This window comes from Aquarana catesbeiana, linkage group LG01 (assembly GCF_042186555.1).
Source record: "Aquarana catesbeiana isolate 2022-GZ linkage group LG01, ASM4218655v1, whole genome shotgun sequence".
Lineage (NCBI taxonomy): Eukaryota > Metazoa > Chordata > Amphibia > Anura > Ranidae > Aquarana > Aquarana catesbeiana.
Genome location: NC_133324.1, coordinates 200,534,614 through 200,553,311, shown reverse-complemented (window position 1 = coordinate 200,553,311; position 18,698 = coordinate 200,534,614). Strand labels below are relative to the sequence as shown.

Below are 18,698 nucleotides of genomic sequence, written 5' to 3'. Positions count from 1 at the left end.
AAAACACACCGATTTTGCCTGGCTTTCCCCCCTGCTTTCAGTTACCATTCAGATTTCCCACCACACTATCAGTCACTATAAGTTGCTGATCACCGCAATTTCCGTGAGCTGTAAGTGGCCGGAGCCACGATGACGTCATGTGCGTGAGAGTCACCTTCTGCTGGACCTTCAGAGCTCATGCGCTGCTGAAGTCAGCGGCTGCATGCAAGGTGAATATCTCCTAAACCGTACAGGTTTAGGAGATATTCATTTTACCTATAGGTAAGCCTTATTATAACCTGTAGGTAAAAATGTGCAAGCAGGGTATACAACCACTTTAGGCAAGCTCGCAGTGCAGGTTAGCATACCGAGAAACGGACATATACTATTTTTTATTAATGCAGTGCACCACAATGTACAAATGCTTCACATCTGTGTTCTACAACACAAATGCATTGTGGTGCACTCCCAGGTGCCTTGGGGAAGGAAATAAAAATTAATGACACTGCAGTGCACCATGCTACTAGTAATGTGCTGCACGATATCACATTATTGTACACTACCACAATGTGATACGTTCCAATGAAAACTCCCCAAAAGGGTGAAGAATAATAATACAATCTGGACAAAAGTATTTACTCTTTCTAAGTCTATCCAAACAAGCTGGGCTAGAGTTAAAGTAGTTCTAAAGGCAGAAAGTTTTTGATCCTAATGCATTCTAAAAAAACTTCTGTGTGCAGCAGCCCCCCTAATACTTACCTGAATCACTAAGAAATTGTTTCCTCAAAATGGGACTTTAAACGGGGCGCTGCTTCAGTAGAATCAGGCAATATTATTATCAAAATATTATTTATTTATTAAATGAGGTAAAAGTTTCACAATTGTGCAAGACATGAAAATACAGGATGCAGATGGGCACTACAGAGGTAAGAATTACAATGCATGTAAATCAATACTCAATTGAAACAAATATGACAAAATAGCTAACCCAACGCGTTTCAAATCTATCGTAATAGTTCTCTTCTTCAGGGGTAAGTGGTTACATCAAGACGATCATACGCCTACAATTGAAAAAAAAAAAAACATGAGTGTAAAAATTCATAATCTTGATATTGAAATAACAACAACAAAAACTAAATAAACACTGACCCTGCACATTGCATGAAGATTTGCCAAACTTTTTGCATCCAGTTTAAAAACAATTTGAGAAATGCTGCGGCCTTGGGATGACCAAAGGAGCTCAGAAGTAATGGACACATTTCTGATGGAAAAGCCAGACTGCTCAAAGAACTGGCAATTCACAAAGGGTGCTCTGAGCAGCACCCCCTAGAGAACCCGGATGATAGGCCCGGTAGATGGCCCAAGATTACTAAAAATAGAGTAGATAACAATATAATAGTTATTTAATATGGGAACCAGGGAGCTAGACAAAAATGTCCCCAAAGCCATGACAACTAAACTAATGTATGGGCATATGTATACCTACCCAGCCAAACAAGCTGTGAGGTATGTGAGGGAGAAGGCCCTGATCACTATGAAATGAAACCACGCTTCAGAGACCAAAGGGTAGACTGTTCCCACTCACTCAGGACGGAATAGAGGACTGCAAGAGTGAAAATATAATAATAAATAATAAATACTGAGCTACTAGAGAAAAATGCAAGGGCTAGAGAAGGAGACATAAATATGTACCCCATGAAAGAAGATTCCTATATATATATATATATATATATATATATATATATATATATATATATATACACACCTGGAGCAGAGGCTCGGCTCGGGTGCCCCCAAAGCAAGCTGCTTGCTGTGGGGGCACTGGTTGGGAGGGAGGGGCCAGGAGTGCCGGTGAGGTACCCGAGAACAGGAGGATCTGGACTGCTCTGTGCAAAACCATTACACACAGCAGGTAAGTATAACATATTTGTTGTGTTTAAACAACAGAAAACAAGACTTTAATATCACTTTAAGCTTTACAAATATGTAGGTGTGTATTTATAATTATTATAGTTATAATAAATTAGCTTGTAAAAAGTAGACCATTCAGGCATCTTTATGAGAATGGTCATAATCTGCTCCTGTAATATTACAAGCGATGTTTGTCTTTGCCTATTGATATTACATTCAGTCTTATGTGTCAGCATAATATTTGTCTTTTAAAAATCAAAGAAAGAAGCCTGCAAAGTGGACTCCTTTGTTTCCTGAATGAAGGTCTGTGCACAAGTCAGAAGTCTGCCACATTTCAAAGTGAGATTTTTTTTGTAAATTGTTATGTTGTGCCCCGTCAAACCCTGTCAGAAATTGTTTGCTACTTTGCAATTCATCAGAAGTGCCCAATTAATAGAGAAGGGAGAATGCAATGTACGTGACATAACTAAAAAAAAGGGAATAACAGCAAAACAAGTGGCTCCACTTTACAAATGTAAATAAGGTGACTAAAGAGTAGAGTGAAGATGATGTGCTCTGACAGGAAAGCATACATTAGATGCGATAAGGTGGCTGTTCGCTGAGGATTTTTCATGCTATAAGGCAGAGATGAAAGCATTTTGGCTTTCTCTTTGTGTTGCATAATTTATCACCATTGTGCTGTTCCAGTTCACGTACTTTTAACAGTCAGTTTGGGCTTTTTCTTGTCACTCTCATCATTTCATCTTCATTCAAGAAGTCACTTGTACAATGAAATGTTAGTTGCAACTTAAATGCACTCAAAGTCTTGAACTAAATTTTTACTATAAGAGGTGTCCATTGAAGAAAAAAATAGCTTAGCTTTTCAAAGCTGCAGACTACTTAAAGGGTTAGTCCACCCTGAACTAATATTTCAGTTTAGCCACCACATACAAAGTAATGGATATTTATAAGCATGTCCCCCTTTATTTCATTGGACAGATCTTAATGATGTCAGATGGAGATTTTTAGCCCTGTGTAAGCTCCAACTAGAGCTACTGGGAGCTTTCACAGGGCTTCCTTTCTTTGCTGTATGTAATGTTTTTGTATTTGATGGGCCACTCGGTTTGTGTACAACTGTACATGTTTGTAATACATTAAAAAGATTCTAAGACCTTCAGTGTGCAGGAGCCCCCTAATCTGAGCCCACCTCGATCCACTCCCTCCTGATTGGTTGAGACACAGCAGCGGCGCCATTGGCGCTTGCTGCTGTTAATTAAAGTCAGCTAATCAGGAGAGAGAGGGGGCGGTGCCGAACCGCAGCTCTGTGTCTGAATGGACACACAGAGCTGTGGCTCGGCTTGGGTGCCCCTATAGCAAGCTGCTTGCTGTTGGGGCACTCAACAGGAGGGAGGAGCCAGGAGCGCCAGCGAGGGATCTGGGCTGCTCTGTGCAAAACCACTGCACAGAGCAGGTAAGCTGAACATGTTTGTTATTTCTAAAGAAAAACAAAACTTTAGTATCACTTTAACCTATGGTTCACTCCCTGGGTCTCCTGTTGCACCACTGCACCCCTTCCTGTACCACTGGCCCCTGAATTTATATTCTACTATGTCTCTAGTTTTTTTTTATATTTGTACTTGATTGTCTGGGCCAGATAGGACTAGTGCTCTATCAGGGAAGTTATTGTGCTGCTCACATGCTTGCACATTACATGTTATGCAGTGGTGGGCTGTGGTATTTGGGGGGGCAGCAAAGCCAGCCCCCCTCCCTGGTCAGGTCACCCGCACCTCCCCCCCCTTCTGTCAGTCACCCTGCCGCAACACTTATCCTGGGATTCCATTCGGTTGATGGACTCACGGCCGGCTAGATTCCCCTGTATCTCCTCTCCTCGAGTCTCTGCCCTCCTCCTCCTGGCGGCCGGCATAGCTTCTCCTTTCTGCCAATCGGGAAACAGGTCTCAGACCTGCTTTTTGATTAACCGGGAGGAGAATTAGTGTGACACTAGCGAATATTAATTCGCTAGTGTCACACAACTGCTGGGTGGACTCGGAGCGCAGTGCTCTGCACCCTGAGCCCACCCTATTCTGAAGCCTATTAGAGCCTCTGGCTCTAATTCCGTGCTTAAAAAAACACTCACCCCATTGGAATCCATGCATCTGGCACCCTGCATGTAGGTTAGGGGGCCAGATGCATGGATAGGGGAGGAGGCACCCGTGCGCCCCTTATGGACAGGCTGCCACTGATGTTATGTCTTACAACTTTTTAATGATATATTGTAATAAAATGATGTGTTTTTAGACATTTATGTTAGTCTTCTTTGAGGTTTTGATTAGCACCATCCACTTAGTAATATGTAATTATCAGTTTATAAGCATGTTCTACATATAGTTATAAAGAAGGTATTCCAACATGCAATGGTGAAGCTAACTCACAGCAGATACCTTTTCAGGGGGTGGTAGAATATTTTATGTACCTGACAGGTCCAAAACCAACAATAAAGACCCAGCAGGCCTCACTTCACTCTATACAAGTTTTAATAGAGTTTCACTTTAATTTCTCTATCTGAGCTATAAAAAAAAATAAACCTTGTACTTTCTTTAAGGCCAGTAAATGAAGCACTTATTGCAGCAGGGTAATTCTTTGTTTCATATTCAGTTTAATGAGTCACAATGATTGCTTTTCACAACAGGTTTCTTTATCCTTTCATACCACTAGCAGAGCTGCAGTTTGCTTTAATTTTATCAGGCGTTCAAAGAGCATGTATTTAATATATCTGTTTTGTTCAGGTATTCATTATTCATTTGTAGAAATTATATCTGATCGCTGTATCTTCTGAAAGTAATCACTTTTTGCATTTGTGTTTATTGGCTTCTCTGATTAAGCTCATAATGCATGACATTGTATGTTGTGTGTACTCTGAATCCGGCTTGGTAAATAATGTTGCTTCTTCCCTCTTCCATAAACATATCCAATTAGCAATGATTATTTTCTTAACTCAGAGGAGCTCAAAGTGTGCACATAGGTACAATAAACAAAGGATATACAAGGTCCAAATCAAGCTGGGCCTATGGAGATTAGAATTGTTTTCTTGTTCCCTAGCTCAGAACATTTCAAGGTTTCTTGTGACAGGTTGCCTTTTTTTGTATTTTTTTTTACTTTTCTTTTAAATTGATTGCGTGTAGAGGACCACACCAAGCAAACAATTGTCAGCATGAGATTCAGCAAGATTAAAGAGGACATACTGTGTTGGCTTTCTTATTATTTTGAGAAAATACAGAGACAGACAGGAAATAATCATTTGCTTTTATAATACATGGCTTTATACATATCCCTTACGGGACAGAGGGTGCCTATAAATGCTGTTATTATAAACCTTGTAGACCATTTTAAAGCACATCTGTTTTTTTTGTAGTAAACAACAGTACTTGTATTTTTTAGGGGATTGGTCTGTGTTATATTGTTATATATTATTATATTATATAATATACCTGTAAATCATATTTAATCAAACCTATACGGGTCACCACTAGCTGTAATTATCACCTGGTGGATAGTCTTGTTTCCAGCCATAGTTAACTTTGTTGGACATCTTAGCACAGCTCACAAATTACACGTGCCCTAAAAATGATCATATTTTATCTGGTCCCTTTTGGTCTGGTAAATATACCAATAAAAATGTTTTGTTATCTGTTTTATAAGTGCTAAAGGATATCTGCCAAAGATCTTATCAGCTGTTAAATTTTTCCTGTGTTCTTTGCCTGTGCTATATTTTTATCATTTACATTATTCTCAGTTATCTCTGAGGACTTGCAGAACCCCTCCCTTCTATATTTTAAAGGAAGATGAGTAAATTTTCTGTACTCCTGTCCTTTTTTATTGTTCTGATACAGTAGGGTTAGCTAGCATTGTCACCCTTGGACAGGAATTGTGTTACTGGTAAAAAATAAAGAAAAAAAAATAGTCTAAAAATTAAAACCAGTGCAGCTACCACTTCTAAGGACTGGTTAGCTGCAAATTATTATGATCTGTTTGGTTTTCGGTTTAGATTTTATTTAAAGTAGCTGGTTTAGCCCTCATCTTTTGTTATTTGGTACATCTGGAATACTTGACAGCTGTATTTTATAGGTGCTTTAAAACCTACTGTTCTTTCAAAATGTGCCTACTAATATGAATTGATTTGAATAAATATCAGTAATTTTGGTAAAGCAGAACTTTACCTTAAAGGGAAAGTTCTGCTTTATGCTCTCCTCCCCCCTCCTCTTCGACTTTGGCACTTTTTTGGGGGGGAATAGGTACCTGGTTTTGACAGGTACTGGCTCCCACTTCTAGTCAGATTACCACGGTCGTCAGATCGCAGCAAACATGCCGGTGCTGGGGACCCGAAGACTGGCAAAGAAGAGTGAGGACGACGCTGGACTCCCAGTCAGTTATGTATCCTTTTATTAAAAGTCAGCAGTTACAGTATTTGCAGCTGCCAACTTATATTATTATTATTTTCAAAACGGCTGAAGAACCACTTTAATTGTTCAGAATAAATGAACACAATTGGTACATTTGGTTTTTGCAGGTGATCGGATTTTATTAATACCAAATTGACCACCCAAGACAAAATTTTATTGAAAGTAGTGGGATGCCTGAAAGAAAGATAGATCATTTACTTTTGGGACTAAATGATGAAAATGTACCTAAGGCTTTGTTCACATCTGAGCATTGGTTTATTGCAGTAGTAACATGATGCATGTGCATTTCCTATTTTAGCCGCATTTTACATGCATTGCTATTGAACTCTGTGTAATGGCCATTTTCTGGAATCTGCTTTAAAGATGAAGCAAGCACCTTCAACACTCCTAAATCAAACAGATATAAACAATGCCCTAAGCCTAGTACACACTGCTAAAACCCAGCAGACTGAATGAAAAACAACTGACAACTCAGGTCAGAGCTGCTGTACTAACAATTTAATGTTAGTACAGCGATTTCCCCTGCTGTTCTGAGCACTGATCAAGAACCAGTCGGCCAGTCGGAAGACCTTTTTCCGTCATGCTTCTTCAACAGAAGCCAGCCAGATGGCCGGCTTCTGTCGGACTGGTTGCAGTACACACAAGGCCGAATGCCGTCTGACATTTGGTCCGTGTGTACGAGGCTTAAGTCAAGTATTATTTAACCCAGGAACACTGTTGACAATTGATGAATGAATTGCATTTATGATCATTTCTTTAAATTATCAGCGTTTCCTTAGGTTTGTAAATTTTCACAGATCACTATGTAGTTTAAAGTGGAGTTCCACCCAAAAGTGGAACTTTTGCTTATCTGATCCCTCCCCCCTCCGGTGCCACATTTGGTAAATGTTTTTGACAAGTACCCTGTCCCCACGTTCATCAGACCTCAACGTGGTGGGGTACGTCAGAAGTTTGGCCTCCTCTTTCCTCCCTTGCTGCAGGGCCAGTAAAAGAGCGCAGCGCACTTCGCACATGCGCAGTAGGAACCCGGCTGTGAAGCTGCAAGACTGCACTGCGGGTTCCCTTACTGGCAATGGGGTGCCAACATCGCTGGATTCAAGGACAGGTAAGTTTCCTAATATTAAAATTCACCAGTTACAGTATGTGTATCTGCTGACTTTTAATTTTTGGAGGGGGGGTTGGCGAAACTCATTTTTAACTGAATTTACTGCCACTATGCTGCATTTTTATTATTATATATTAGCTGCACCATAGCAGGGGTCCATGGACAGCACATCAGACAATGCTCAGTGCATTTAATATAAGTTATAATTTGTTTTTGGCAGCTGCAGTTTATTAGATTTAAAAGTGAAATTCCTGTCTTCTGTGATAGTTGTGTGTTTTGCTTTGGATATGGTTATTAAAAATTGGATTTACTGTTGGTGAAATAGAATTTCTAAATGGAAAGTATGCTCTCTCTGCAAATGTGATGATGGCAGTTCTTTTATATTACCAGGGAAGGACTTTAAATAATATAGTATGAGGCTTACATTTTAGCAAATAAAGTTAATCCTGTATCCTTGTTTAATTTTGGCAAAGGAAGGATCTAGTACCTGTTTTTCTTTCTAGAGGCTCAAAAAGGACAAATTATTACAATGTACATTGGGGTGTGCTGTGCTGAAGAAACCAAGTGGACATATAACTGGTCATGTATGAGGAAGGCTTTGTTTCATGTGCTAACCATTTGTCATTATCAGACTCCAATAAAGATAGTTATAATTTCAAAGGCTATGGCATGTTTGTTTGGTGCTACAATTGTCATGGAAAATGATGCCAGCAAGGGGGCATTTTGACTGTAAGGTAAATGGGAAATTGTGTTTTCAGCACAGTATGCTGTAGGTACTTTGATGGAGTCGGTGAGAACTGATGATGCCATACAACATGCACATAAACAATGAGAAGAGTCTAAACCTTTTCTTTCTACTTCTTACTAGGCCTTCTGCGATCATTGTTTGCTACTGAACAATAGGTACTACATATGGTAGTAAACCATGCACGACAATTTATTTCAACTTCTGTGTTTTGTGTTGGCATTGAAAGGCATTGTCCTCCAAACTTGGTGACCAGATGTGCTGATATGTGGTTAATTCTAGGGAAGATCTAATGAGTTCTGATCCCTGGGTGGTAGCATCTGCATTATGAAATAGGATTAACATCACATTTGGAGTTTTATTCTGAAATGGCCCATCTGGAGAAGAATTATTTGCACATCAATTTATGACATTCTATACTTAAAAAGGAAGAAAGGATAAAAAATACTGGGGCTTTCTTTTGTGTTCAGCAGGACCCCATCTCATTGTCTGTCCTTAACATCGATGATTAAAGTAAAGGTAAGTCTCAAAGGTTGGGCATCTTGCAGAGAAAGGTTATCCCATGCCAGTCTGAAATACAAGAGTGCATTGTAATCTTTCACTGCCTGTTTTTCTTGAAACATTGTCTTTGTGTGGTATATGTGACATCATCCGCCATTCACAGCGCCCTATTAGTGGTGTTTTTTATAGGATAAGACTCATACAGCAACCTATTTGTATTGAATATAGAACAGTCTCTTTGATGTTCTGTCACCCTTTGCGCTCTGGAGTCAGACTTGAATTGCATGGCTAACCTCTCACCTCCTAAATCTATTACAGGTCAAAGCTTGGATGATTCTTTTTATGAAATACCTGAAACCTGAGTGAGTGTGCTGGACTGTGTTAAAGGTCAATGTAGCAAATAGCAGGCTTCTGATTTCTTCAGGCTATAATTGATTAGCCGGAGCAGTGTGTTTAAAGTGAAGGTTTTTATAGCTGTTCCTCTCACCTAATTATTGTGGCAATTGAAACAATATATTAACTGTTTTTTGTCATTAGTTGATAATCTCAATATTCACGTCTAGGGCTAGACATTAACACTGCTATTAAATCTTGGCCCTGCTGCACTATTCTGTTACTTTCTAAACATGATCATTTTTATTATTTCAGCATTAGTTTGATTTGTAGACAAATGTTTCAGTATATTATTATTATTATTATATATATTTCCTTCCATGGTAGGGTTTTCCAGATGGAGAAGTAAATCTTTAGTGAAAATATGCAGACTTTGTTTTCTTTGAAAATAAAAGACCTCATGTACTCCTTTAAAAGGGAGCATTAAAGTGGTACCCATTTTAAGATTGTATTTAAATAATGTAGATTAGAAACTGATTTGAATCTGAAAATGCCTACACAGCCATTTGCTTCCAAGTTGTTATGTAGCTTTCATTAAATGGTGGACCACGGTCCGGACCATCAGCCCGCCAGTCTGCAGCACTAGATCCCCGCTGTACTACTGTAATTGACAGAGATGTCACTTGTGTGCCTCGCCCTCTCCAGCAAGTTTCTCCACCCAGCTCCTACCCCCGTAGCATGATTCTTCTTCAAGCTCCCGCTCCTGCCCCTGCCTGCCTGGCTACAGCAGCTTATCCATCAGGTACACTGTTTACTTAGATGGGCTCTACTAATCTACAGGTGCACTGTGATGGTTCATAACTGAAATTTAAGGATAGGAACTCTGATGGGGGCATTTTCTCTTGATGGGGGTATTCTGATGGGGACATCTGCTGTATGGAGACACCTGCTCTGCTGTATGGGGACACTTGCTGTATGTAGTCACTCTGATGGGGACACCTGCTCTACAGGGGTACTCTAAAGGAGAAACCTGCTCTATGAGGGTACTCTGATGGAGATACCTGCTCTATGGGGGCACTCTGATGGGGACACCCGCTGTAAAGGGGCACTCTGAAGGGTGATAAATACTGTTGAAATGCTATGGAAATTGTACATATCTCATTTTTGATAGATATGCAATCACTACAATCTTTCTGAGTCATAGCGCTTGAGATTCGGACCTCGTCTGAAAGAAAATTTTAGTGACCGGACCTTCTTGAACTTGCATTCAATACCCTTCTTATAGATTTTAACAGACAGGTTAAAGTAGATGTACACCCAAACTGGATGACATGTGGTTTGCTAAAGCACTGTGTTTAAAAGGAGTCATCATGTTTTCTCTCCTCTATTAAAATATTGTTTTCACCTTTCTTCATCCTTGTTTTATACCTTGTTGTTGCGGTTCTCCTCTAGCACCTTTGTAGCCACTTCCCATTTACAACCCCAATTTCAAAAAAGTTGGAATTCTGTGTAAAATCTACATTAAAAAAAACACAATGCAGTGATTTGCTAATCTAGTTTTATTCACAATTGGGGTTGTATGTACACTATCACCAGCAGTGGATGCGTGTCATTGCTCAGGGTGGTGAAAATCGTGAACTATGTCTGTGCAACTACAGCCACTTTTAATCTCAACTGGACGTACAGGTGACAGGGTGACAACACAGGATAGTAACTGGAGATATGAACAGAGTGTTGTCATCCCATAACAGAAAATTCCTAAACAAGGACTTTTATGGATGGATTACCAGGTATTATTTTAATGAAAACTGTAGACCTAAAAAGTTTGAAAATTATGTTAACATATCAAAGAGTTTTTTTGTGATCTGGTTTTTATTATCTTTAACTATTGAGTAAACAAGTAGCCTTGAAAACATAAGTTTCACCAAGTGAAATGTACTCAGATATCGCATAACTTGTTTTGAGCATGGTAACAGGTCCTCCTTAAAAAGAAATCGTTGAGAATGGAAATGTGGTAGCATCAATCCACTGTTACAATAATGTAATTAAGTTTAACGATTGACCATTTATTGGCTTGAGTTGATAATGTGTGTTCCAAGCTAATTTTTCCCCTTTCGTCTTTCAGGACAGCCACCATGAGAGATAGTCTCCTCCTCTTCCTCTTAGGAAACACTGCGCCAGCCCATAAATTCTCACTTCCCCCTGCCAGACCTCACAGTATTAGTGTTTCCTCCGGTGGGGAGACACTGTGCAAGGAACCAGGCTTTTCAGTCAGGGGACTGTGGCTGTTATTTGTTTTTTTGAGCCGGTAAATGGGAGCAGGGGCTTCTTATGGGCATGGGGGGGACTTACCCCTCGATTCGGTGGCCACCACTTCCTTGCTGAGCGCAGCTTCAGGCTGTGGGGGTTCCCTATCGCGGTCACAGGGCTGCAGCAGGCTGGCGTCCGCCCTTCCTGTATACTTTACAGGCCGCTCTCTTTTTGGAACTAGGCGGGCCGGACGACGGGCGACGTCATTTCCGGCGGAAGGGCGGGGGCTTGCCTTTGAACCGCGGCTTCCGGTTCCGGGTCGCAGGGCTGATAGGGAAGCCAGGCACAGGCTGGAGACGAGTCTGGGACGCGCACAGGCAGCGTTGGACTCGGTAGTAGCAACCACCTGCAAGTCATGTCGGAAGCGGATGCTCAACCAACGGACACTACCTCCAGCCTTCCTAAGGTAAGAGTGCCTTGGGGAAAAGTACTCTTTACCTAGGATTGTCCCTCCATGTATGGTTCCTGTCATGGGGGGGCAGATACCCTGGGTGGTCAGGGGAGGGAGGCTCAGATCCCCATAGATGAAGGAGGGTCTAGTGCACTCCCAGGGTTGTATCCTTGTTTTTTTAGAAAAAAAAAAAAAAAGAAAAAAAGTGACAAAAATGTTTGTTTTTCCTTTCTTGTATTTCAGAAAGCTACAGAAAAATCTAAGTCTACCCATAGCTCTAAGAGGAGGTGTGCCTCTTGCAGGGACACATTAGGGGAGGCATGGACAAAGGTCTTGTGTAGGGAGTGCATAGACTCCCTTGTTAAGGAGAGGGACTCTGAACAGGAGTCAGGACTTGCAGCCTCAGTTAAAGAGCTCTCGTCCACCTTTTCTTCATTTAAAGCCTTATTTGAAAGGTTTCAACCTCCCATTAGTCCAGCTCCCCAGGATACAACCCCGCCTCAGGCGCAGGTCTCTGCTCCTGCCCAACCTGCAACTTCAGTTAGGGCAGAGGAAGCTCCAGGGCCTTCCGGAGTGGAACTAAGACAGCCAGATAGTTCCTCCTCCGATTCCCAGGATGGTTCAGAGGGGGAGGACCAGGACGGGGAGTCCAGGAGATCCTCCAGATATAAATTATCCCTAGAAGAGGTAGAGGACCTCTTAGGGACTATTTATACAACCCTCGGTATTCAGGAGGACAGGAAACCCCTGACCCTTCATGACCAGATGTACAGAGGCTTGGGGGAACAAAAGAGAAAGGTTTTTCCAGTTCATGAAGTACTGGTTGAAACTATCAAAAAGGAGTGGCAGGATCCCGAAAGGAAATCCTTTTTTTCTAGATCCTTAAAGAGGAGATTTCCGTTTTCGGATGATCCTACATCTATCTGGAATAAAAATCCCAAGTTAGATGCTGCTTTCTCCCAGGTTTCCAGACACACTGACCTGGCTTTTGAGGACATGGGGGCCCTGGTGGATGTCATGGATAAGAGAATAGACTCTCTCCTTAAAAAGACGTGGGATTCAACAATTGGTAACTTGAAACCTGAGTTGGCTGTCACAGTAGTGGCTCGCAATCTGGAGCACTGGCTCTCTAAGATTCAAGAGCATATTGAGGCTGGAACGGCAAAAGAAACCATTCTGTCTTCCTTCCCTACGATTCTGCGGGGTATCGCCTACATAGCTGATGCCTCGGCAGAGTCAGTACGTATGACGGCCAGATCAGCGGCTCTGGCCAATTCGGCCAGGAGAGCCCTCTGGCTAAAAACCTGGCCGGGCGATAGCGCCTCTAAAGTCAAATTGTGCGGCATACCGTTAACGGGAGACCTTCTCTTCGGCCCAGGCTTAGAGACTGTCTTAGACCGCACAGCAGACAGGAAGAAATCCTTCCCGGTTAAGCGTAAAACCCCTGCACCTACAAAGAAGGGGTTTCGTCCGCAAAAGCGTAAAGAGACTCCAAAGCCGGAAGGGCAAAGGAAGTTCTGGGGTCAGAAAGGCAAGGGCAGAGGAGGGGCGATTTTTCGCCCTCCTGAACAGCCCCGTAAAAGTCAATGACTCCCCAACCATGGTGGGGGGAAGATTGGGGGCCTTCCTCCCACAGTGGGAGGCAATATCCCCCAATCGCTTTATCCTAGGGATTATAAGAAGGGGGTACCATATCGATTTCACGAATCTTCCTCCTCGGAGATTTTTGGTCACGCACCTACCCAGGTGTACGGCAAAAGCCGAGGCTCTGTTGGAAGCATTAAGAGATCTGGTAGATCAGAATGTGGTTCTAAAAGTTCCAAAAGCCGAGGAGGGAGAGGGGTTTTATTCACACATCTTTGTAGTGAAGAAACCCACAGGGAAATTCAGACTGATTCTGAATCTAAAGCCCCTGAACAAGTCAGTGACATACAGGAGATTCCGTATGGAAACAATTTTCACGGTGAGAACACTGTTGCCCCGCAACTGCTTTATGGTATCCCTGGACCTAAAGGACGCGTATCTACACGTTCCCATAGCAGAAGCCTCACAGAGGTTTCTCCGGCTAGCGGTAGATCTAGGTGGAACATCGGTACATCTACAGTTTCAGGCGCTGCCTTTCGGGCTATCCTCCTCGCCCCGCATCTTCACCAAGGTCTTGGCGGAGGTGATGGCCTTTCTTCGGCTCCAGGGAATATCAGTGATAGCATACCTGGACGACCTGCTCCTGTTTGCAGCGTGTCCACTGCAGTTAGTCAGGGATCTAGAGCTTACAAGAAGAGTTCTTACAGGTCTAGGGTGGCTGATGAACTTGGAGAAATCCAGTTTGATTCCCTCCCAGCGCATTACCTACTTGGGCTACCAGTTGGACTCAACACTTCTGAGAGTGTTTCTTCCAAGAGAAAAAATACTAAAGCTGGACAGGGCAGTGGCTGGTCTCCAGTGCAGCAGTCGGGTCTCTATAAGAGTTCTGATGTCGGCCCTGGGTCTTTTGACCGCGACCCTCCCAGCAGTGCAATGGGCAGGTCTGCACTTTCGTCCCTTACAGTCCTTTGTCCTAAGGGTGTGGGATCACAGCCAGAGAAGTCTGGATGCCTTGGTTCAGGTCCCATCCCAAGTAAAGAGATCCCTCTGGTGGTGGAGGAGGGTCTCAAACTTGTCGCAGGGTCGTCTGTGGTTCATCCCAGTCTCTCAGGTGGTAACCACAGACGCAAGCGGCAGAGGTTGGGGGGCGCACCTGGGTTCCCTTGTAGCACAGGACACCTGGGAGGGAAACGAACTCAGAAGGTCGTCCAATTGGAAGGAGCTGAAGGCAATCGGGCTAGCACTCAGGTTCTTCAAAAAGGAGCTACAGGGCCACCATGTACAGGTGCAGTCGGACAACTCGTCCGCCGTAGCTTATGTGAACAAGCAGGGAGGCACAAAGAGCGGAGTACTCCTGGCATTGGCATCAGACATTCTGAGCTGGGCCGAGACTCACACTCTCTCACTCTCAGCAGTCTACCTGAGAGGAGAAAAGAATGTGGTAGCAGACTTTCTCAGCCGAACCAGGCTGAGAGAGGGCGACTGGATCCTCAACCAGGAGGTTTTCAATCTCATCTCAGAGAAGTGGGGTCCTCCAGAGGTAGATCTGTTCGCGTCAAGAAACAACGCGAAAACCCCTTGTTTTTTCTCCCTAAACAGAGGGGAGGGAGCACGAGGGGTCGACGCATTGATCCAGGACTGGCATTTCAGAATCTGCTATGCCTTCCCGCCCCCAGCGTTATTACCAGCAGTTCTCAGGAAGTTTCAGATGGAAAACACGTCCCTGATTCTGGTAGCACCACATTGGCCAAAGAGGGCTTGGTTCTCAGTACTCAAGCAGCTAGCGGTCGAACCTCCCTTATTCCTGCCACCTCGAGAGGATCTCCTCTCACAGGGCCCAGTCCTCTGTCCACAGGTTCACCAATGGCAGTTAGCGGCCTGGCTACTGAGGAGGGTATGCTGAGAGCTAGGGGTTTTTCTGAGAAATTAATCTCCACCCTCCTCAATAGCAGGAAGAAGGAAACACGCCAGATATATAAAAAAATCTGGGTACGTTTCAATAAATGGTGTGCAGAAGGCTCCCTTGCGGTACATAGTCCCACAGCTGTGTTGGAATTCCTTCAGTGCGGGGCAGACAAGGGTTTATCCATAAGTACCCTTAAAGGTCAGGTGTCAGCACTTAGTACTTATTTAGAGAAACATCTGGCCACCAACCCCTGGGTGGTCAGATTCTTTAAGGCTCTGTCTAGACAAAGACCGGTTCAAGGTCCTCCCTTTCCCAAGTGGGACCTATCGTTAGTTTTGCAGGGCCTGACGGGAATCCCCTTTGAACCTTTAGAGGAATGTCTACTAAAGGATCTTACGCTAAAAACAGTTTTTTTGGTAGCAGTGACAACTGCCAGGAGAGTCAGCGAGATTGAGGCCTTATCTGTTAGATCTCCTTTTTGCGTTATTTTTCCAGATCGGATCGTCTTTAAGACCGATCCAGCATTTTTACCTAAGGTTGCTTCTGGTTTCCACAGAAGTCAGGAGGTAGTTTTACCCTCATTTTGTCCCAACCCCTCGGGGGAAAGGGAATTAAAATTTCATTCTTTGGATGTAAGGAGATGTATCCTTAGATACCTAGAGCTGACCAAGATGTTTAGAAAGTCAGACTCTTTATTTGTTTTGTTTTCTGGGGCCAGAAAAGGATGCAAAGCGTCTCGACGCACTATTGCCAGATGGCTCAGAGTAGCCATTGGCCAGGCCTATACATTGGCAGGGAAAGAAATCCCAATGGGTATAAGAGCACACTCTACTAGAGCTATGGCAGCTTCGCAGGCAGAAAGGGCTGGAGCAACGCCAGAGCAAATATGCAGGGCTGCAACATGGTCCAGCTACTCCACTTTTGTAAAGCACTACAGAGTGGACCTGGTGTCGGCTAGTGAGCAAGCCTTTGGGCGAAAGGTATTGCAAGCGGTAGTCCCACCCTAAACTGGTAAGTGCTCGTTTATCCTCTCATGGTGGCTGTCCTGAAAGACGAAAGGGGAAAATTAGAGTTACGTACCGGTAACGTCTTTTCCAGTAGTCTTTCAGGACAGCCCTAGTTACCCACCCGAAATTTTTGGGGGGGTCTTACAAAAGACCAGAACGCAGCATGATAATGATATGGAATAGTATGTTATTAATGTGTTCTTGTGTCTCCCCAGCTGACCGGAGGTAATCTCGGAATATACTGAGGTCTGGCAGGGGGAAGTGAGAATTTATGGGCTGGCGCAGTGTTTCCTAAGAGGAAGAGGAGGAGACTATCTCTCATGGTGGCTGTCCTGAAAGACTACTGGAAAAGATGTTACCGGTACGTAACTCTAATTTTTTTAAAGTGCAAGCTCCAGGACAGCCACCCTGATGAAGTCTGGCTATATAGCTGGTCGCTGACTTGGGACAAGCATGCAGCTAATTCTACAAACTCTGTACTCCGTTCTGGAATGCGTGTAACACATAGAGTAATGAAGCCAGGGACAAATGGTTGTAGCCGACACCTTTAAAAACACATTAGTGGTCATATTCCTATCTTCATTGATTCCCTTTAATCACTTATTCAGTATTGGCCATACTGTCTCAGTACTCATTACCCAGGGTTCTCTTAGTATGGGGAAATAATGAGCAAATAATTAAATATTTTTCATTCCAGAATGTTGATATACTTTATTTAAAGCAACTTTCAAATTACATGGGCTTTGTCCTGAAGGTGCTGTCTGCAAGGACGCGAGGGAATTCTGTATGCTTAGTCAAAGTACTAAATTAGTTAACGTTTCTCATAAGGCGCATGTTGGAGTCCTTGTCTACACACTCCTTTTGAACATCATTTTATCTATGCCAAATGCCTTTACATTTCAGGTGCTGATAGTGTGATACAATTTTTATTCTTTCATGATTACAGTGCTGTTTCTGTTTAATCCATTCATTTTTTTTTTGTTTTTATTACCTCTAGCCGTCCTCAAAAGGTGTGCCTGTGTCCTTTCCTGCCAGCTCAACCCATTAATGTGTCCATGAATTTGTACATTGTTCAGCATCCAGCCGAGGTGAGTGAGGGTATGGGAACCCATCACATTGTTAAGTCTGATGTTCTGGGAAATGACTGACTACCATCTCCTGCAGATTCCTGCGCTGTCTAGATCACATGAGTATTGGGGAATGTATTGTATGTTGCCTACTACAGCTTGTGTAATAAAAATATTATGTTTTTTTTAAATATTTTTTTTTTCTCACCAATCGTTATATACATTTATGTGTATAAAAGGGTTATAGTAAATTCCCAGGATCTTTACAGCTCCCTCTTGGCTTACCCTCAACTTATGGCTATGTTGGATGAAAAATAAATAAATGGGTAAATAAAAAAACTATGTTATTTAAAAGAAAAAAGCAATCTAACAGCCAAAAATACTTACCTAAATCTGTGGTTACCTGGAGGTCTTGGCCCCAAGTTTTCTATTTTGTTCACTACAGAGAAGGAAGGGTGTCTACCTACTTGCTGTGCAGCAACAGGTAGGAGGACCCAAGGGATGAAAGGGGGAGGTTTTCCTTCCTGGCTTTAAAAAAGGAAAATATCTCTGAATTAGCTGCAGTACTGCATTTAAACATTTACCTGCATGTGTCCATTGCAGTCTGTTCAAATAGATAAAAGGAAATCAAGAGGAATTAAGAGTGAAATATAAATACAAGAATATAATTATTTACCATTCACCCATGCACTCCTACTAAGCTAACTGTAGAAATACCCCATGAGAGCATGCAACAAGGCAGTACATCCATCTACTCTCTTAATGTTAGGCAGACCACGGGTTGCAGGAAAAAAATAGCTCGCCTTCCCCATCAACACAGTCAGTGTTGATGAGGGGATCGCTCCCGCTGAGCTATTGTGTGCTGGGAGAACACAGTGATTACTGCTAGCGGGTATAGCTGTTGGCAATAATTGCATGCTAGAAATCTGATATGTTGGTTGTACGCTAGTGAATTGATGGTACAATCGGCCTGCCCATAATAGCAAGACCTCTAGAAACTCCTTTAGCATTTAAAATTTAGCCTCACTTTTCAGAACCAAAATTGACAATGACCTTGGCATTTAAAATGTGAGTTCATTTTTTGGAACCAGATTTGACAATGAACGACTTCAAACACAGTCAGTGCAGTGCCAATAAGGGCATCAGTGCCCACTAAGTGGCCTTACACTTTAAACAAAGGGAGTTGATTAAAGCTAATAGGACACTTGGTTATTCAATTATTACACACTAAATCCTTTAGTTAAAAAAAGTAGAATTCTGTAGAGACTGCTTGGCTCCCATAGCATAACTTGGTCTAATATCTACTTTTCTGAGATTTCTTGGGGAACAATAGGAAGATACATTTGATATAGTTTTAAAATACTTTTTTGTAATAAAGTTTGATTAAATGACTTATCTGAGATACTTTTTAAACTGATGT

General features: G+C 42.5%; 1 protein-coding gene across 2 annotated transcripts in view; it reads left to right on the top strand.

Annotated features, from left to right (window-relative positions):
- Positions 1-18,698, top strand: part of DTWD2 (DTW domain containing 2) — a 463,405-nt gene that overhangs the window by 156,764 nt on the left and 287,943 nt on the right. For both annotated transcript variants that reach the window (XM_073624664.1, XM_073624665.1), the window contains one exon: positions 17,209-17,299. In XM_073624664.1, the coding sequence (XP_073480765.1) occupies positions 17,209-17,299 (91 nt within the window). The remainder of the gene's footprint in view (positions 1-17,208; positions 17,300-18,698) is intronic.